The sequence below is a fragment of the Anser brachyrhynchus genome, assembly GCF_964034855.1.
Source record: "Anser brachyrhynchus genome assembly, chromosome: 1".
Classification (NCBI taxonomy): domain Eukaryota; kingdom Metazoa; phylum Chordata; class Aves; order Anseriformes; family Anatidae; genus Anser; species Anser brachyrhynchus.
The window spans coordinates 193,028,632-193,050,946 of NC_137694.1; the positions used below are offsets into that span (position 1 = coordinate 193,028,632).

Here is a 22,315-nt window from a genome sequence, read left to right on the forward strand (position 1 = left end):
CTGGCACCTTGGCTCCGAACGGTCTAGGAGTATAGCCAGTGATCTTCAAGTTTTTTGTTAAGAGTCTGTCTAACAAAAAGTGTTTTCATTTCGTTGGTATATAGTTTCTATTGTGTTTATTACATTAGTATATGGCACGCCTCTGAAGTACTTTTTACATCCCCATTATACCGCATTAGCTTTCTTTTGTGTTTAACGTTCAGTTACAGAAATTTGTTAAAACTGGTGATGATGGCTACTGGACTTTGGCATCAGGAAAAAAAGCCTTTTTTATTTCAAAAATAGCAACTATGGCTGGAAAAGTGTTTCATAAAGAAAAGTTGGCTTTTAAATTGTGTTTTATCATGAGCATTTGATTTACCTTACCTTAAATTTTGAGAATGAAGATGATACTTGAACATACAATCTTCATGTATCTGTTTCTCTAAAATTAATGTTTTTTTTCCTCACCCGTTTTTATATTGCTTCAGGGACACCATTCCAAAAGAGTAGCTTTCAAGGTTCTTTCTGAGGCTTGTGGATCTTGTGCTTTGGAGGAGAGTATCTAAAAGCTTTTAAGCATCAGAGCTTTCTGCATATTCCTCTCCTTTTTTGATGAGGGAGAGGGAAAAGAGGGTGCATTGCAGGTGCTGTTTTTGACTAGTTTTTATCACTTTCTGTGGTATACGTTTAATCATGATCAAATACCAACACGGTAAGTGTAGCAAATGCAAAGAAGTGCCAAAATAAACTTCAGAGTGATCTGAACTGTTAGATGGGTAGAAAAAAAGTATAAACTGAATCTTCCCTGATCCTAGTACCTGTAAAACCACGTGCATGGGGAGAGAAAATTAACAGGCTGGCAAATGGATTGCGGTGTTTGTTTCCATTTTGTAGAGCTGATTGTACAGGTGCTAGTTTTTTATGCTGCTCAGATACTTGAATTTCTTGTGTAAGGGTGGAGCTTGGATGATTTCAGAGATGGCTCACCCAAGCATCTGTAATCCTGAAAGTTTGAGTTGTTCTAATTTGTGTTAGAAGAAACTGAATTAATAGCTGCAGAAATATGCTAATAAAGTAACTTAAGGACAACGTAGGTGGTGTTATGTTGTTGGACATCTTTTAGTTATATTATTCCCCCTTATTTTTTTTATAGCAAACTTTGGCCTGTTCCATTTTAACGGCGTTGTTGAGCGAATTCTCAAGTTCAAGTAAAACCAGCAACATTGGACTAAGCATGGAGTTCCATGGTAACTGTAAACGTATATTTCAGGTAAACTAGTTCTGTATCAATATATGCTACCTGTGTTTCTAAAATCTATATATTAAGAAGCAAAAGTACTTTCTTGCACTAGGTGCATTCAGTTACAGTGTATGCTTGACAGCATTTGATTGGACTAATATATATTATAAATACAGATATTGGCTACCTTAGGAAAATTGATAATGTATTTTTTAAATACTTGTATCAAAAAAGTGCCATCTCTTTGCCCATTTTATGAATGTAGAGCTACAGATCTTTACACGGTTGGGCTCTTTAATTCCTTGGCTACCAATTGCAAACAAAACGAATACTCTGTGGAACAATGATAGTCTTAAATATAGCTTTGGTTTAAAGCCAAGGAGAGCTATGTATTTAAAAATATTATTGCAGATGGTGTAGTCTGGTTGTCTCAGATGTATTGTTTGGCCAGGCAGAAATGTTTTTGTGAAGGCATTGCTTTAAACTCTGACTGTTGTGGAACAACTTACCAACTTTTTTTTTATGCCAAAGACCACACCCCTACTCCACCAGTTGTTAAAAAGATATTAAGTTTTTCCTTTAATGACTAAACTTACATAAATATTTTTGTTATTATTTACCAACATGTTGCATTAGTTTTGGCAGATAAGATGGGGGTTCTCACTGTCAACTTTGGAATATTTTCTGCTTTTTAATGAAAACTTGGGTGAACACACAAATGACTGAGAGACTCTGTTAATATGTTGTGTTCGTCCTGACTGTAGGAGGATGATCTGCGGCAGATCTTCATGCTCACAGTAGAGGTACTTCAGGAATTCAGCAGACGTGAAAACCTCAATGCTCAGATGTCTTCAGTGTTTCAGCGTTATCTTGCACTAGCCAATCAGGTCTTAAGCTGGAACTTCCTTCCTCCAAATTATATCCTTTTAATGTCAGGCCCTTTATTTCAACTGACTTGGATCACCTCTGATGGGTGATAAGTAAATGTGAGGAGAGAAAAATGTAAATTAAAGTCTTATATTTAGTCCTTGATTTATGTTTTTTTTTTCACTCCTGTGTTTGCTTAAGAGGTACTTATATGAAGAAGCTGCTGTTAGTTTTCATTAAAGTATTTTATATAAAAGGCAAAATTAGTTCAGCAGAGCAGCTTCCAGTTCAGAGCTGATGATCCTCCTGGCATGTATCTGGTTGTAGCAAGGGATGGGGAAAGTGTAACAAACTACTTTAGTGCAGAACCAAATGGTGAAGAGATCTAAGTAAGCTTTGTTTAATTTTTATGCAGAGGTCTGGTCTTTCTTTTTGCTCTCAGAGATGAGAAGTGGGTAGATGAATGCCCTGTCATTTCAAGATGTGCATGCTCAGAGGATTCCCCCAGTAAAAGAGAAGAGATGGAATCTCCTTTTTTTGTTGTTTGCCGATATACTGGTGCTGTTGCTTCCCTTTTCATATTTTTGTGGTGTGTGCTGGTTATGAATGTCCAGGGAAATGTGGAGATGGTAAGCAGAGGAAGAAACGGGAATATAATGAAGAATCAGAGAGAGTGAGTCTTGGTGAGGGTGGGAAGAAGAGAGGTGAAAAATGCTTAGCCTGAAAAATGGGCCAGAAGAATATGGTAGAAATACAGGGTACAGCATTACGACAACTCTTAATAGCTATACCAACTTTAAGATACTGAGCAAACTTACCCAGAGCCAACCTGTTAAGCTGCTTTATAAGCTTTTTTCTTAAAACTGTCTGAATAATTTGCTACTGTTACACATACTGCAGCAACCTTGGTGTTGCCTTCAAACCCTCTATGCAGGATTTTGAGTTTGACAATCAGAAGGCAGCGTGTGTGTGTTTCTATATTGTCTTTGTTCATTATGTAATGAGCAGCAGAAGTGAAAGTGGATGTTCTTTGGTTCACATCTGTAAAGTAGAATGCCAGATACTGTCTTTTTGGAAAGTGCCGTGGATGAAAAGTAAATATTCCACGCCTATTAACCACTGAGGTGGTTTGGCAAGGGGCCAGAGAGGAATTTAGTGCGTGTGCTTACAAGACTGAGACTGGAATCAAATTATTGCATCTTATAAAAGTTTTCAGAAGAGAATTTGGGATTTGTGAGAATTCAAATAATGTGTGAACACTTCTGATTTTTAAAGCAGTCACTGTAGATAGAAAGGAAATGCCTTTGTGTTGTGTAGTGGTGGGTGGAGGTCATTTCCTCTGATTTTTAGTCTTGCCTAATGCAAACCTCTGACGTACACCATCACAAATACCGATGATGTTACAGTTTGAAAGTGAAAGCTCTAGCTTTTTCATGAACACTTTATCCTAACCTTAAGGTTTGCAATGGTGGGTCTAGTTAAATACAAGCAGGATGTTGGTACAAATTTATTCAGGCCTTGAGACTTGCAGCTTTTGTTTACACCTGTATATAATTAGAAGTGATCCAATCTATACGTATTTGTAAATAAGTGTTAATTGTAATAGCTAAGCAAGGCATATCACTATTTGAGATTAACAGAGTTTTCTGCTACTTGGCCTACTTGAGATACTATTGCTGTTAAATTCTGGCCACTTCTGGAGACTGCTTATGGTGTAGATAGACCTTTTAGTTTGAACCATCACAAGTGCTCTTATATGGTTCTATTTCACATCTTTTTATAACTTAGGTTCTACATTATATCATTTTGTTTTCTGCCGTTGGGCATTTCATTTTGCTGTAAGAATTATGACACTGGTTGTACTCTCCTTCCTCTATTTAGCAACCTGTTTTCACAGAACTTGGAATGGCTTTAATCACTTTTGAGAAAAGAGGGTCTTAACTAAGATTCAGTAGCTGTTAGGGTGACAGCCGCATGTTGATGTAGCTGTTGATTGTTAGTTCCTGGACAGTGAAGCTTAACTTGGCTGCAGTTTCTACATAGGTAGCACATTACACAAGAACATAGGAATGCCAATTGATCAGTTGGTATCCTCTTTCCAAATCTTGCCAGTACGCATGCCAAAGCAATGGGCATAAATTTAATACCTAAAGCATGGAGTAAAATGATCCATAGTATCCACATATGTGTATATATATATATTTTCCTTTAGTTGATATTCCCGACAAGATAATTGATTCTCAGTATTCCTTGCAGCATAGCAGTAATCTGCAGTATCTGTACATAATCTTTAGCAGGATTCTGGTATTCTGTGCCCCCTGCCCCCTACAAAAAAGCAGCATAAATATGTGCTTTTCAGTGACTTAGTGATTTTTCACTGAGGCACAGCATTTACATCACTAAATTGCACGAATTACATCAAAATGTGACTTCTCAAGAAGTGCTGTTACAGGACAACTCGGTATGTGTTGCATTGTTAAATGCAGTCTTAGGCAGCGCTGCCAGCTATTAGAAGAGCTGTAGTAAATATAAATTGTTTATTACCAGCAAGAAGAGCTGGCATAAAAGATGCATTCTGGAGTAGCCACCTTGTTGAACAGTGAAAGAAGAGAGGCTGACACCAACCTGCTCTTAAGCTGGAACTCAGTAATTATTGAGTGTCTTACTGCAGTAGTAAGGCATGATGGCTTAGGAGGCTTCCTCTCAGTCATGTGCAGTTTCTTCCATTTCATTTTCTAGCACACAGGCAATCGTCTATTGTTGTTTTCATCTGTTACCTCTAGGCATTAGTTCACCTGATGTTTGCAGATGCTTCGGGGATTTTTGGCAGTACTGTTGGAAAGGACAATAGCATAGAATTCCTATTTTGCACTAAGAACGTATGGCAGTCGGTTGTGGCATGTTGGCTTCTGTAGGGTTTCTTTTCACAGTGCTGTCACAGCACAGTTAGATATTGGTTACTTGGATGGAATTGGTTTTAAACTGAATCTTTTCTTCAATGAATGTTTTGAATAGTTAAGGAAGTGCAAGCAAATGATGGGTAATAAGAGATACAGCCCTCTCCTTTATAAGAGTGCCTTCAAGGATCCCACTCCTAGTACATTAGGAGTGTCCAAAGACCCCAGTTAAGGAATTCAGTGTTGCTGGACCCTAATGCACTTTGACGTGGATGTATAATCTGTCCTACAGAGTCAGGACGTAATCAGATTCTTTTACCTCCAGAGGTGTTTCTTACCACTTCTTGACTTTGGGATTTATCCGTTCTTGGCAGCTGCGTTCTAATAGACTTTGGATGAATGCCCACGAATGCAGAAGTTTTTAATCAGGCCTTTGTCCTGCTATCTCCCATCTACAAAAAGGTGTTCCTGATCTGTCATTAGGAGCTATTATAGAACAATTTATCCCTTATTTTATTCATAAAGGTACAGTTTTTTACAGCTTTTTGTAGAGAGCACTAATAGTACACGAATAAACAGGAACTTTAGCTTTAGTTTTTGTTTTGGATTTGGTGCCTCTTCTTGCTAGGAGGCAAGCTGGCAAGTTTTCAGATGAATGTAGAAAAAGGGATTGGATTTAAAATACAGGTTACGTAACCCTGATGGGATGCACTCCTCTAATACGCATCGCTGCCATTCCATCAAAATTAATGGTGCAATGGCAATTGTATGAACTGACTGAAGCTTTTGTCTGATCGGAATTCTGGTTTTAGTATGGGTGTTCCTCGGCTATACATGTAAAGGAACAAGCTCTTCATATCTCTGTTGTGAAAATGGCTCAAGCCAGAATGAGAGACCTCTGGGAGATCCTGCGAACCATACAGTTCTGCAGACTTTCAGGATTTGAAGTCAGTCCAACCCAGATTGGTAGCATCTGTTGTGCATAATGGAAGTGCATGAAAAACACAGAGTACTCAAAAAAAAAAAACAACACCAGGTTTGTTTTGAGGAATGATTTGAGTTGGCATCGCTGCTGAAAAGCATCCTGTCCCAGCATCTCTCAGGAGCGTGATATTGAGCAGGGAACCGCCTGGCTGAGAGCTTCTTTCTAGCGGGGTGAGGTCCTGACTGTGATTTGTTGCACAACTGCAGGTACGACTGAGCCGAGGAGAGACAACATGGGTTTTCTTCAGCAGCAGGGCTGCTTTCCTTAGGTCTTCTGTTTGCTAACAGCCTGGGGTTATCCTGAATTTACTACAGTCTTTATGTGAAAAACGAAGGGATGAGTTACTGTCCTGGCTGTTGTTTGGGATATGAGGAAAAATTCACTGCAACTAAAACAGCTGTGTTGAAGAAAGTGTAAAAGAAAGAGTTGCCTTTTACTTTTGTCAGTTTTATCCCTCTTAAGTAAAAAAAAAAACAAAAACAACAAAAAAAAAACCCACAAACAAACAAACTTTGGAATCCCTACTGCTTAGAAATTCATCAGCTTCCGAGGTGGCTGGCAGTGGGAAGGTGTGAGTCTTGGGCTGCATCTGTATGGCCATCACTTCTGCATAGGTGTGGTTTAAGCAGAAGTTAGGCTTGAAGTGATTAGCTTGCTTACTGTTAGATGTAGAGCTGTGGTAGCAAATTTTAGTAGGGATAGCAAATTTTAGCAGGGGCTGCAGAATTAATCCACTTGGGTGGTCAACATGAGACTCTGTGCTGGCATGGCTACGCTGGTGGCTGCTCCAGAATTGGCTGGTTTTAAGGTTAGCTGGGGTCTTCCTACACCTCCTCTGCCTGCTGCTTTGCAGACACAATCTGAATTTGGTGTCTCCCACATAAAGTAGTTTTTAACAATTAAATGTTTAAGCCTACCTTTCTGCAACTGAATGCTGGATCTGTTTCCTAGGAGTGTGAGTTATATAAAGATTTGTGAAACCGTTCTCCATAGGGGGCAGCAAGCTTCTGCATCAGTTCTAGAGTTGATGCTAGACTCATCCCATGTGCTTGGCTGACTAACTAGCAAGCCAGAGGAGGTCTTAAAAATATAAATGTAATCAGTATGCTAGCATTATAACACTGGATGGCAGATTTCCAAGCTGTTACCTTAATAATGGATTTTTATTTGTAAAGTATAAGTAAGACTGATACAAAGCTCTCCAGAAGGATTCCAGACAACAAAGGTAAAATGATTAAAACAACTTAACAACAACAACAACAACAACAAAGTTAAAATAAAAAATCGGGCCTCATCACTCCAGGAGTTTTTCATCCATTTCTGGGTTCTTCACTGCTATGGAAAAAATTGCAGATGGGAGTCTGGTAGGTGCAGCCTTAGCTTTGATTTTTAAATTCCTTGTTTCCTTCTTTGTGGCAGGGCAAGCCTCCCCTCTCATGGAGGGGAAAAAAAAAAATAAAACACACAAAAACACAACCTTGGGATCCATTTGCAAAAAATAGAATTTGTGGTAAGTCCTGAAGTGTTATAATCCCCCTATGGCTGCCTTAGGATATGAAATATTTTGATATTTATCTTCACCCATCCTGGAAGAGAGGCAAAGAATGGGAAGAAAATTACACATTTGTTTATCTTTTTTCTTTTTTTTTTTTAGTATTTTCCTCCAAGAATCACAGAGAACTTTTTTCCAAATTATACTTTAAAAATGAGAAGTTAATATTTTTAAGACAGATTACTCTTATTTGTCCAGTTCATTAAACAAAACCAAGTGCAGAGCTAACGGCTGCATACATGAATGTACGCAAAGATAAAAGAAAATCCATCTTAAACCATGTTTTCTCCTCTTTCTCTCTAGGCACTAATCAGGGATCACCAGAGCTTTATGAAACATGAAGGCATCTAGTTATACTCTTACACTTTACAGTAGAGATTCGTTCATGTTGTTGCGTGTTTTGATGATGAAGACTGCCTTTGTCCTGTATACACCCCTATAGTAGGTAATTTAGTGCCATTTTTTCAGGTTTGGCACAACTGGGCTGCTGCTAATAAGGCAGAAGTTCAGATGTTTCATGGCAGCAAGCATCTCCACACCCAGCTTACGCTAATGTCTGCATTCACCTGGTGTGGGACAGAAAATGGCTGTAAAATCTCTGTAATAGCTGCAGCCATTATTTGTATTGTTTCATGAACAGATATTTTACCTACAAGTCTGTCAGATATGTCATCAGTCCGTTAGCGTGAGAAACGGCACTAAAAATAACAGGATAGGGCCACTAAATACTGGGGCTTGTTAAAATAGTGACAGCAAAGCGGCCCTTCTTCCATTCCACGTGAAAAGTGTTATGTAGCTCGTCCCCTCCGTAAACTCAAGCTAGTGGAGAGCAAATTGATTTTCAGAGACTGATAATGTATCTGTAGTCTTTCTTCGGTAAGGATGCCAGTCTTTTACAAGAGAGTTAAGGCAAAGAACCCTCTTGAAAATAAACAATTTTAAAATGTTTTTTTCTTCTTAGAATATTATAAGTGAGAAGGAAAAAAAAGCATAACTTAATGCACCAGCACTGATTACATTAGTCTTAATTTGTAATATTATTCTGATAAAGGATGCATGTGATAATTTCATGCCTATATTTTATTTTTATCTGGAAGAATTGAAGTGTTTTCGATCACCTAAATGACATTTGTATTTCAGATGAAAGTAAAATAGAGAATTATCTGTTTTCGATTTTTAAAAAAAAATTTTCAGTGTCTAAAATATTGCAAATCTGGTAGTGTTCAACACACTGATATTTTGAGAATCATGAAACTGGTTTTGTTTCAACGTGTGTGAAAATCTGTGATTGTTCTCGTGCATTGTAATGTGCTGAATGCAGCTCTGGGCACATACTATCAGTGAATTTCCACTTGGTGCTGTGCCGTGGAAAAAGTGGCTTTTTTGAAACTGTTCTGCACAGTGTTACTGTGATTTTCTGTGTTTGGCAGAACTCAGAGGGCAAGTGTAAATAAAACAGAATTGTGTCTCCTGCCTTGCACAACAATCCTTCATATTAAAATAGATGTTTGCTTTATACATTGTTCTCTTAAACAAATCCCATCAGATTTCAAGGGATCTGCTTTCCTGAATGGTACTGTTGTAAAATTTATTTTTATTTGGAAGCATACAATTTTTTTTGGATAAACTTTTTTTTATAATACCCGAAAACTTTACAAAAGTTAATACTGTTCATTGTTTACCGATGAGTAGATTATATGCAGTTGAGCATGCTGTTGCTTATTCTGATGGCTGGGATACAAAGGGTTCAGAGGGAGCAGTGAAAGGTTTTAAAAAGACAAATGAAATCATAACTATGTTGAAGCAGTTTTACTGCTATTTGGATTGAGGGGTGTCACAGTAGGAAGCACTTTCAAAAATCTGTAATAAATGCTACTCTGTGTGATCAGACTGACAAAAGAATGTAACGTGCTTGTTTAATTGATTTTTTCCATGCATGTATTTGTTATTTTTCTGCACTGGCAGAATTTTGTAAAAACTAAATTATGCCCAAAGATATGGTAATAACTGAAATGAGTGCAGGGAAGGCATGGTTTTAGTGTGGGTGCTTTTTATTGTGGGTTTTTTACAAGCATATGTTTAATATGACTGCCTTGTGGTGCCTTACGCTTTTGTTCTTCACAGCATGATAAAAAATGTCCATTAATGCGGGGCTAACATATCTGCATTCTGTGATGCATATTTGGCTATTTAGAAAAATAGGATATAGATTTCAATGGGCTATCTTTAGCTATCCTAAGGCCTTTTTAAAAGCTGCCAGGAAAATTTTTTAGAAAATGATTTCCCATTTTGCATAAATTTTAACACCTGTTAATTGCGGTTGCTTTTTTCCCTTCTCGCTGTGTCACATTAGACACCCTGGTTATCAAAGTGATCGTATCACTATGGTATGTCTCATAATTATGATCAAACTCTTATCTAACATTCCTGGAGCATTCTTTTTTTCAATACTTAATACCTTTTATTCCTTGGCCTCATGCATGAATTATGCTGTGTATGTGAAGAGGCTTAAAGTTTGTTTCCATTACATTCTTTCTGAATGGATCCTGTTGTATCTAGGATTTTTTTAAAGCCAAGTAGGAATGTTATTGTTGACCTTGACACCAGATAACTGGGCAGACATTATATAGCTATGTTTGAATCCTCACAAAATGTGATGCTAAAGCCAACAGAATCCTGGCGTGAGACCCTCCTGGACAGCAGAGTTATGGAGCTTTTCTTTACAGTAAGTTTCATTCTTCAACTTTCATAGTCCAGACCACAGGGAAAGCAGCTCCTGCCTGTTTTTAAACTTTACTCTTGGATCCTTCCTTTTGCATCAGGTAGGACTGATTGTGTTAACTTCAGCTGGTTTTTCAAAGCAAACAAAGTATTGTGTTTTTCTTAGGTTAACAGATATGTGTTTTGCCTGTAAATTGCCTTAAATTGGTAACCATTAACTAAGGAAAAAAGTGTATGGTTATCTAAGCTTTGTTCTGTTTAGTACTGTTGAACATGTATTCATCAAATGAAACCAAGCATTGTGAGCAGTGGTTAGACTATGCCTTTCAGATAAGGTGTAACAGCTCTCAAATGAACGGTATTTTTTTGCTGATCTTAGAGCATTTGCTCGACAGAAGAGCTAAAAACAAGTAATGTAATTGCCATTTTCTAGCCAGTTCCAGCATACGAAGTTTTGCATCTCTTTCCGCAGCACAAAGTGAATCAAAGCAAGTTAAATTGAGATAGATGAAGTTAGGAGTGATGGGGAAGAGATAGAATGGGGAGGGGGGAATGTAATATTCACTTCCTGTGGTTTAAAAAGAGGTCTGATATTAAAACTGGATAAAAGTAATGTTACTTTCCACCACTGTTGGGGGGGAAAGTTGGTAGTCTTTGTTCTGCCAGGAAATGCTGCAGCAGCAACATTATTGGTTTATAAATTAGTTTACTATGATATTTTGTTATCTTAAATCTCTTGGGACCTGAGAATTCATCATTCTCACGCTATTTCATTTTTGCAGAGCAAAGAAATAATGTGTTCAAAGCTGGGACTAAGTTGTTTTCAGACCAAGCAAATGGAAATCTCCAGTGCTTGAGAGTTGTCAGATATGTGTTTGGATACATGTCTATACTTTGTAGGATTTTTTTTTACAAGTTATTATTTTTTTAACTGAAAGTTTTGTCTGTTCCAGCAGTTTTGAAAAGGTGAAAAAATCACTGGCAGACCTCTTAGCAGCTACACACAATCTGAACAGCTGTCTAGACTATCCAGACAGTTGCTACTGTCAGCTGTGAACCTCCACATGCAAATAACTTTTTGGCTTACGTATTAACCCTTCCTTGTTTAAAAGTATGAAGTTGTCTGAATTTAATCTCTCTCTTTGGCTGGTTTACAAGACTACTTATTTGTGACGAGGGTATTGTTTTCAATAACATGCAAAATTTTTGTAATGCATTTGCATTTTAAATAATGGCAACCAAAGCAGGCCTATATTTGATTATTTTTGAATGAAGGCTAGCCAGGGCAGTGTGCTGTCAGTTTTGGTTTTAGATTCCTGATTCGCAATGGTTGAGGCTGGTGGTATTAGCTTGCTATTTGAAGTAATGTAAGTGAATGGTGGTCGTTCATATTCATATAACTGATCTAAGAAATTTTAATAACCTTGCAAAACTTGGCAAGACTGCCATGTTAAAGAGGAAGCCTTCACTTGAAATCTCAACCAAGTGTGGAATGCATATTAGAAGGGGTATTTCTGTTTCAGGGCTTGTTTCTCCTGGCAGTTTAATCTTTCAGAGGTTAACCATGCAGCTAATCCAACTGGTTATGAGTTAGGTGAAGCTGAAGATAAAATGCCACAGGGAAGTGGTCAGAGTGTCTTAACTGTACTTTTATGATATAATTTAAGTAAATTGCATGTGGAGGAAAAAGCTACCCTGTATTTTTCAGTAAAACTTACATGAAAAAACAGAAGGTGTGAGCGTAAGAAAATACTTAAAAATACGTAGTTGATAATTGTAGCATGAATTTTGAGAATATGTCTGCTGGAAATATTAGCAGATTTGAATCTAGAAGGTCTTAGCAGCAGAAGTAGTGATGTAACACAGCGCAGAAATGAAAGAAGATGACTTGGCCCTGTATAATGTAAGGGTGTTGCCAAGGAAGTGATGCATTCATTTTTGTATATGTCTTCAGTGTTTACCTCTGCTAAAGAAGCATCTATATAATCTTGATTGAACTTGTTGACTAACTTTAGCAAGACTCCGTAGCCTAGGCATAGTTAGCATAATAGAGATGACTGTCATTATTGCTGTTTTTAGAAGGAGCAGTATGTCTGACTGGCTGGCATCTGTTTCTCTCTTTAAGACATAACATTCGGTACACAGTTCAATTTTCAAAATGTAAGTAAGACTTAACTAAATGTTGGTATCAGTGAGTTAATTTGAGGCTCGCGATTTTGTGAACCGAGTCGCAATCGTGACATTTGCTAGGGTTTAGGGAGTTGTAGAAACCCTCACATTTCAGACTGAATAGAAGTTATAGTAAGCTTTTTTTGGTGTGTGCTCTTTCGGATTGAGAGCCATGTGACTGTTGTAAGAACATCCTATTTTCCGTGTATTATTAACTATCTCGCTTCCTGAAAGGTGCATCGAAAAATCAGAGAAGATACAGATATGGCCCAAGATTCATTACAGTGTCTGGCACAGCTGGCGTCTTTGCATGGGTCAGTCTTTCCTGACGAAGGTTCACAAGTTGATTACCTGGCACACTTCATTGAGGGATTACTGAATACTATCAATGGGTATGTATGCCTGCTCTCTAAATTTAGATGGCATCTTTTAATCTTTTAGTTTGGAGTGCAGTGTGTGTGTGTGAAGAACTGGTATGACTTGCTTATTTCTGGGTATAATCTGTGTTTACTCTTGGATGATTGACATTTTAAAAAATGCATCTTCAAGTAGGTGCTTCTTAAACTAACACGAGATAGATTTATTGATTGAAAACGTATCTAGAAAATCAATTGGCTTTTAACATTTTTCTTGATGGCAGCTAACTAACTCCTATTTCTATCTATAGAATTGAAATAGAAGACTCTGAAGCAGTGGGAATTTCCAGTATTATCAGCAACCTGATAACCGTATTTCCTCGAAATATTTTAACTGCCATTCCAAATGAACTTTTCTCTTCATTTGTTAACTGCCTCGCACATCTCACTTGTTCTTTTGGAAGAAGTGCTGCCTTGGAAGAAGTGGTAAGTATTCATTCTCAAAAAGTAGGTATTCTTTTTGTTTCCTTCTCTTTGTAATAGGCATAAGTGATGTGAGAATCTGGCTGTTTTGTCAATAACTGTTGTGAAACACGGTGCTTTTGTTCTAGATATTTCTGAAATCACATCTGAAAGGGTTTTGTTTTTTTTTATTATGTGCAACATATTGCTCAGTTGCACACTGCATCTTTCAAACTTTTGATTTAAAGCACCTGCTTCATATTTTCACTTTTAAAAGAATGGGTACGTTAAAAAAGTATGAAAGTCTTTAAATGTTGCTGGATTACTCTTGTGGGACTTCTCTGAAAAGTGTTGTAGATAATGAACACGCTACAAACCTGAAAGCTTAAAATCACTGTGTGAACATATGGACAGACTGAAACTTATGCTGTCAGGGGTTTTACAGGCAGGAACTTCTGTTTTAAGTTAATGTAGCTGTTAAGATCTGTTGTTAACCCCATACTATAAAACTGCTTAAATCATCCCTCTGTTACTGACACAGTTCAAGTAATAATTCTACATACAAATCTGGAGCGGGAATTCAGAGGACTTTTCTGTTTGCTTACTTCTTTCAAACCTTGGTTGTAACATAGAGGTTCCATTTTGATAGGCTAAATCCTCTGCTTCCAAAAAAAAACAAACACCAAAAAAAAACACACTTTAAAAATAAAAATGTCTAAGGAGACTTAATTATGAAAAAAGCCCATAAGAATTAAGGTGCATCTTTCACCTGAGCTATATACATGGAATAGTTATTGATTTAAATGAAGCTCTCTAGACACCATCGTGGGTTTTCCCCATTATCATTAAAAAAAAAATGATTTTTTTTTTCCAGTTTTGCTATGTATACTGACTAGGCTTGATACCTATCATTTAAATGAAAGGGACTAGAGGATATACATTTCTTCAGTTAGCCTCTTGTTACTGGAGAGCTAGAATACACAACCATATTTAACTTCAGGAGTGCTCAGCAACAACTCAGAGTACTTCATCTCTCAGCAAAAGCCCGAGGTAGCTCGTACCACTGTCTGGTACAAAGAGTTTGTTTTGGAAATGGCTTGCTGCTAGTGCCTAGTGAATGTGTCTGCCTATGCATACATAATCCTCTAGTTTTTGCTGAAGAAAGTCTTTTCAATATTATATTACAATGTTATCAAATCCAGCAAGATAAGAAAGAAGACTGCAATTTGTTTTTTCCTTAAAGAGAGAACTTGTTCGTTGTCGTAGAATCTTTAAAGTGTTCTGTGGAAGAAAGAAACATCACGCTTTCATCACTTCATTGTGTCGTCAGTCTAACAGTTGTATAGCTTATATCTCAACTTCATGTGGTTGCTCTGATCTCCAGGATAATCACAAAATTCTGTGGTATTCAGTCTTCAAAAAATAATTCGTATACCTTATCATCGTATCAGCAATAAGGTGCACTACAGAGTATTTCAAACTATTGCTGACTTAATCCAGATGGTGTAATGGCACGGTGTGCCGTGACTGTAGAAATACTTGTTTGCATCCCTGAAGGCAATCTTTTGGCTTAGGAATGTGCCTGCCCTGGTCAGTGTGTTTCATAGAGTCATGTAGGTTGGAAAAGACCTTTAAGATCATCAAGTCCAATCAGTGTGTAACACTACCTAGTCCACCACTAAACTATGTCCCGAAGCACCTAAGCTACTTGCTTAGATTGCTTGTAGTGATGTACTTAGTGAACTCATGTGCTCATGAGCTTAATTGCTTTCTGTAATTAAGAGTTTTTGGTGAAAGGTGAAATACCACATGCATTGGGCTCAGTAGGAACCTGAGATTCAGAAATCTAAAGTGCAGCAGAACACAGACAGGTGTACGCAGTAAAGCTTTGCTTGTGGGGCAAACTGTTTTTCCCATATTTCTGCCACTTTGTGTGCCAGCAGAATGGCTTGTGTGAATGTTGCAGAAAACCCATCAGACGCAGGGAATCAGCTTAGCCAGAAGTTTGCTGTTGAACCTGTCAAAATCAGGAGGTCCCAAACGGTAATGCGCAAACCACTTCAAAGCAGCACGTGTCTTGGCACAGAATCAGAAGCGGTTGCTGATGGTACTTGCTGCTGTTGCTAATATTGATATTCAGCAAAGGGGGAGGAAAAAAAACCCACACACAATCCAAACGTTCAAATGTTGTTTTACATTTACTTGGCTGTTGATTGAGGGAAGTTGTTGGAACATTTGCCTGAACAGCTATGCTGTGGAGGACAGTAAGCTTCAGCAATGATTGAGGTTAATTTATGATGCAGTTTGGACCAATCATCTCTTCCTTTAATAACGCTGGGTCTGAGAGAAGATGCTTGTCCACAGTTAAGCTTTCCTTTGCTCAAGGCTAATGCTTATGCAGAAGTAGGAGTATGTAATAGTTGATCAGAATTAGTGAAGAGTATGAGCAGGATGTTGAATGAAAATGCAAACAGAAATGCTCTCAAAGGTTTCTTTTTCTCAGGTGGATTTCTTAATGTGGTGTTCCTGATTTATGATATATATATATTTTTTTTAAGTTGCTTAAGGGAGAGATCATTCTGAATTTGGTCTCTCTCTCTACTTTGCTCCTAACTTTTCCAAGTTTGCTGCTACTTAGCAAGTTTTAGAAGTGTTCTTTCTTCAGAGGGTCAGCAGACTGTGAAGGAAGAATCTTGGAGAAATTTAGCAGCATCACTTTGATGTTAGTGGTTGTACTTTGCTTCTCCTGAAGATCTTGAATCCTGAACTGGGCCCTGCCAATCGCTTCTGGTAGATCCATCGGAAAGTTTCTGCTCCCCAGTCTGCAGCTTGTCACGTACAGTCTACCTGCATGACATCTTCAGTAGCCCAGCTGTAGCCTTTCATCTGAATCACTAATCTAAAACAAGATTGGGAATTTTTAGTAAGGTTCCTTTGTGATTTTATTCGTTCAAGATCAACGAACTCTACTGCTTGGGCACCTACTTTATGGAGGCACTTACTAATCCTAGCTTCCTTATGAAAATACCATAAGGTATTGGTAATACTATACAAAAATGGTTTATTCTGTATTACCTTCTCAAATCTGAGTTGTTTTTTTCCTCATAAAAGGACGTTGTTACTTGTGTTATTTTCTGGATTTTTATAAATTACTAATTGTATGTAAGTTAAAAAATACATATATATATACGCATATCAAAGTGTTTGTTTCAATGAATGTCCTTTCGCCAAACTAAAAAGACATGCTGTGCCTGTCCTAAATTTGTTTTATGTTAGCATTGAATACAGTTTGGTCTCTCTCATCATCATCTTCAGCTTTTGTTTTCAAACTTGCACGTGTCCCATATTTTAGCTAAGGTAAATACGACCATTTTGCAGTTACAGAATGATGCTGTGAAAATATCTTGAAATGCTTCCAACATGGTATCAGTTTTCCCTCTTAGTCAGTCATCCAGCCAACTTTTTTTTTCCTTTGTTCATGCAGCCATGTTTGTAACTTCACTGAAAGTTAGGAATTCCTCTGCCTGGGGCATGATAAAGGCCTTAGTATCTCTGTATTTCATCAAGGAATCATTTTACTAAGCTCTGCTATCTCAAAGTAACCTTGGTGAGCAATCATGTTGGTTAAAAGTTGAGAAGACTTCTTAGAGGAAAGAAAAGTCTCGCAGTACTAGCAAATCCATCCATGGAGTCATACTTAAGTTATCTGAAAGTGGTTGTATTTACTAAAGTTCAACTTTCGCACCAAGTGGAAAAAAAATAAAATGATAATTGCATTAAATGTCCTTTTCAAGAGAAACAACCCTTCTGCTGTCTGGGTTCTTTAGCTGCCCTGTAACTCAAGAGTTTTCTTGTTCAGATATGAATTTCCTTTTGCAACTTATGTACCCCATATAAATATATGTGAAAAGCTAAAAGCATGAAGTGACAGTTAAAATGCACTAATGAATTGTAGATGCAGGCTTATTCTATGGAATTGTGATCTTTCTTTGTTCACAGAATGAGAAGTTGTGTATCATCATCAAAACTGGCTGCCCACAGCAGGGTTTCTTTAATACATGCAGTTTGTAATGATTTTCTCCAAAACAGAGAGTTGTCATCTTTTCTGTCTCTTTATTTCAAAAATAGCGGAATATGTGCTAATGTATATGCACGTGTTCTGTGTCTAATTAAACAGAAATAGCTCCATTCATTGTTGTTTCTGGTATGAGCTGAGATGCTTGGTGTCGCTGGAGAGAAAGCATTGTAGCTCCTGCATTTAGGTGATCATGTGTATGTATGAAAGGCTTAAATCAAGTCTGGTTTGGTTTTGAACGTTAGAAGAAAAGAAATAGCTAAACACAGTGGTTTTTTTGTTTTGTTTTTTAATTCTAGCAAAGCTGCATTGACCTTTTCGATGCATTGCTTCAGTTCTTTCTGATCTCTTCAAGGATAGCCAATAATAAGTTTTGTGATTTTTTTTTTTTAAATTGCTTCAACATTAGAAGAACATCTGTTAAATAGTAATGAATATAAGTATCTTTCTCTGGTTTAGTTTAGGAATAAGATGTTTGTTTTGTTTCTTTCATCTCTTACAGCTTGACAAAGATGACATGGTATATATGGAAGCATATGATAAGTTGCTGGAATCTTGGCTTACTTTGGTACAAGATGACAAACATTTCCATAAAGGTTTCTTTACCCAACATGCTGTTCAGGTCTTTAATTCTTACATTCAGTGCCATCTAGCTGCTCCTGATGGTACAAGGAATTTGGTAAGCCCTTATAGTGGTAGTTTCTGATGATAATATGGAGTAACTAACCCATGTGGAGATTTTGTTGTTGTTGTATACTTTATTATGTAGCTCAAGGGAGCTAGTATAAATTTACTACTTGTGGCTTTGAATGGAAATGAAAAATTTGCTGAATTTGTTAATCAGAGGTCATTTTCCAGTCTGTTTCTCTCATTATGAAAAGGAAATGAAGGAATACAAAGTTGGAAGTTACTTTTAAAAATAAATAAAATAAACCTGTTAGTAAAATTGACGTGTTTCCTGCTGGTCTTCCCTATAGATGCAACGACTAAACTTCTGACCATCCTTCTCTGGATTTGGGTTATAATTAAAGTCTTCAATGAAATTGGAAGCCTTTTATCCTGTTATTTCCCATACGTTATCTTCAGATTATACTTTTGAAGTGTAATCTGAGAAAATGTAGAATGACTATGCTTAGACTAAAAGAAGCATGAAATACTATGCGGTTCTTCTGGATAAAATGGTACATAAATTCCTTACTGAATTTTTGAGGTGGCTGTTCTCAAGAAAACTTAAAACTACCTCAGCTATCTCTTGGCCCTCTGAGAGAGAAAACCCGTTAGTCTCTTTGCCAGGAGTATGGATCTTACTGAAATAGATTGTGGTGCTGAAACTTGGATGTAGATGCTGAATGTATTAATTACTGCATAGATTTGATTCGTTAGCTATATAAAATTGATCTCTTAAATTTGATGCTATGCAAAGATCTCCAGGGTACCTCATTCTGAAAAGCCCTGTATAAAACCCATGTCTAGTATCTTGATATGTAACAGATGGTAATAACAATGCCAAACAGAGAGGAATATTTCACAAGAGAACTTTGAATTCATATCAGGCGGTCTTGACATAGCTCGTATACACAGGTTAATTCATGTCATTCTGTGAGATAAGTCATTTATCCCATGGGTAACCTTTTAAAAGCCACAGCTGGCATTTTAGAATGCTTCTTGTTCGATATCAAAGCAGTAACAGGAACTTTCAGTCTCTGCTTTGAGAGCAGAGACTCACTCTTCAGTAAACAGCTGCAACTTTGAAGTTGCCAAAGGAGAATGATTTGCTGGGTTAGATAAAGAAAAGATGGGGTAAAAGCACTTTAGGTAAGAAAATGTGTTTAGATTCAATTTTCCAGAGCCTTTGTAGAAACAATATGTAACGATAGCTTTCTCCGTCACTTGGATTTGAATGGTAGTTGTGTAAATTCTGTCATTCGTCAAGAGATTTTTGAAAACACTTCTAACATTGATATGTGATTTCTACGTATAAGGGATCAACTCTTCAAGAAAATAAGCTCTGATTACTAGGTAGTCTTAAAATATAGCCAAGGCGAGAGGAATCTCATCTTGAGATATTTTTATTTTGCCTTCTATTTTTTCTGAGGTTGTAGCATTTACTTTTTAAAGGTGTGTTTTTTTCAAACAATAAGTTATAGAAAATCTTTATTGAAAGAGGTGACATTCACTTTATCGTGAAGAATACTACCTCTCTTGTAATTTATTTTTAAGATCTCAGAGAACTGGGAACAGTATCTTTGACTAATGAATAGGACAAAGCAAAGTGTTTAAAATTGTTCTTGGCCTGATTATATATATGATTTGAAATCCAAATGTGTTTTAGAAGTCTCCTGACCATTGGGTTTGCAAACCATCTATGTGAATGAGAGTCATTCAGTACATCATTTTGTACCTCTAGCAGTGGATGCTTACCAGAGCTGATTTATGTATGTGGTATAAAGAAGCTGTTTGCTGCTTTCCAGCCTGTGCTTATAATGAGTATCAATTTTCATAACTCTTATATTTGACTTTTTTCACTAACAGTGAATCTTTTGACTTGAGAGCACTGTTGGAAATGGTAGCAAATATGCAAGGAGCTGATTTTGCTGATAAGTTTGTGAAATGCTGATTTCAAAACAATATAAAGTCATATTTACTCCTCTTTTTACCTCATCTGTATCTAATTTGGCACAAGCCTGTTGTGTATCAGTGCAAAACACCCTGGAAGGAAAACCCAAATTTACGTAGAAAAGTGTGGTGGTGATAAGTTTTAGCAAGTGTAACATTAACTGGTTGCTTCTAATTTTGTTGAAATAACATCAGACTGCCAATGGTGTGGCCTCTCGGGAAGAAGAAGAAATAAGTGAACTGCAGGAAGACGACAGAGACCAGTTCTGTGACCAGTTGGCCAGCGTAGGCATGCTGGGAAGAATTGCTGCAGAACACTGTATACCTCTTCTTACAAGGTATGGAAGAATAGTATGAATGCAAATGAATAAATCCACCAAATTGGAAGAGCTTGACTTTGCTGAAACAATTTAAAACCAGTGAAGTTATTTAATTATTTTTTGTCCACAGTTTATTAGAAGACCGAGTTACAAGGCTCCATGGTCAGTTGCAAAGACATCAGCAGCAGTTACTTGCCTCACCAGCATCAGCCTCAATTGACAATAAAGTGCTTGATGACCTGTATGAGGATATTCATTGGCTTATTTTAGTCACAGGTAGGTGAACAGTGTTAAATAGCACTTATTCTGATATTGCTGTTGCACCTGGAACATCTTAGGAAAGAAAAATGCTTGCATTGCAAACTACTTACGAAGTTTTTGTCTCACTTTCATCTGTCTGCAGTAACATGAAAATTATCTTTAAAAGATTAATGTAATCTTTTCATGAGGTATGTCCTTTGGAAATTCCCTCAAGTAATTTTGTCATAGACTTCTGAGATCCATCTATTCAAGAAATTAGCCTGTTCGTGGTTTCAGTTATATTGTCTGGGCTCACATGACTTAAGGGAACACACATGAGATCAGGATAGCAGTGTTACTCAGTGGTGCGAAGAATCGAGTAAGTTCCAGAATCTCTCAGGACTGATGATCCATGTCCTGGCTTTTTGCTGTGTTTCAGGGAACTTGAGTTTAGAACATTTTTATTTTTGATTTTTAGGTGGAACTATCTTACATCTGTTTGCAAAGCGTAACATCAGCTAAGACAGTGTCTGTATTTTATTAGGAGAAATGTATACTTTATGAAATATTTTGTGGGGTCTTTTTGAATGTCTGATGTTTTAGTTGCTCTCAGATGTTGGCATAAATGTGTTTATAATATTTTTGTATCGCTGTAGGATGAAGTTTATATTTGTAGCTCAGATGATTATGAGATCAGACACTGAAAACTATGACTAAATCTGGAATTAATATTAATTATCTAGACACCAGAGTATTTTACTGTGAAAACCATTGCTTTACCTGATCTGCTGTTGCTATGCAAGGAAAACTTTATTATAGCACGTTTGTTTGGTGTCTGAAAGATTCTATAGATTTGAAATATTAGCAGAGTAGAAGTGTCAGATGAGATGGACTCAGTAGGGAAGCTGTAAAATTGAACAATTTTTATCACATAACTGAAGGAGAAAAAAGTGACCACAATGTTGTAGAATATTCTTTCAGGTACCTGAATTGGCTGTTATTCTTTCACACAGAGCAAAGCTCTTCTCCCTCTTTTATTATTTAATTTGGTGGTTTATTTTTCAGCATTAGTTTACTGTCGCTTTAGGTTCTTTTTTACAGAATGGCTTTAAATATTCTGAAGTTAATTATACATATTTAATCGGTGTTAGTCAGGGGTTGTATAAACATTTGATTCTGGTGTAATGTCTGCAGTTAATCCAATGGACTCTCTAATCAAAAAGCTCTAAGTTAACATAGGGTAGAAAGTTGTGATCATTCTTTCTTTTTTTAATGTAAGGCTACCTCTTGGCTAATGATACTCAGGGAGAGACTCCGCTAATACCTCCAGAAGTAATGGAATACTCCATTAAACATTCAGCTGAGGTTGACATCAACACAACACTTCAAATTCTGGGATCTCCAGGAGAAAAGGCCTCTTCCATCCCAGGGTACAACAGAACTGATTCTGTAATTAGGTAAGAATGCGTCATGTGTTAAGTATGTCAAATACTTTTTCAGAGAAAAAGTGAGAATGTGAATGGACTTCTGTGAATTGAAAAAAAAAAAAAAAGCCATATGTAAACACTGAACATTGGAAATGAAATGTCTCTTTTAACTAGTCTTAAAGTAAAGGCAAATAATTTGTAAGAATGGTTTTATAACTGATCTGTTAAGGCAATGCTATAAAAGAAAAGACAGAAAAGATGAAGTGATGTTTATGTATATGTGTATATATATATATTTTTTAGGATGGAGATAGGCAGAGAGATTACAGATAATGTTTCAAGTCAAGTTGACCTAGGGGGAGGACTGAAAGGAAGAAAAAGTATGGCATCAAAACAGATAAAACTC

The 22,315-nt window shown here is 36.9% G+C and overlaps 1 protein-coding gene across 2 annotated transcripts in view; it reads left to right on the plus strand.

The window, feature by feature from the left end:
- The window catches only part of XPO4 (exportin 4), an 81,650-nt gene that overhangs the window by 38,163 nt on the left and 21,172 nt on the right, over positions 1–22,315 (plus strand). For both annotated transcript variants that reach the window (XM_080583687.1, XM_080583688.1), the window contains exons 5-13: positions 1,136–1,252; positions 1,987–2,140; positions 10,136–10,248; positions 12,648–12,805; positions 13,081–13,255; positions 17,809–17,985; positions 20,118–20,260; positions 20,373–20,518; positions 21,762–21,939. In XM_080583687.1, the coding sequence (XP_080439813.1) occupies positions 1,136–1,252; positions 1,987–2,140; positions 10,136–10,248; positions 12,648–12,805; positions 13,081–13,255; positions 17,809–17,985; positions 20,118–20,260; positions 20,373–20,518; positions 21,762–21,939 (1,361 nt within the window). The remainder of the gene's footprint in view (positions 1–1,135; positions 1,253–1,986; positions 2,141–10,135; positions 10,249–12,647; positions 12,806–13,080; positions 13,256–17,808; positions 17,986–20,117; positions 20,261–20,372; positions 20,519–21,761; positions 21,940–22,315) is intronic.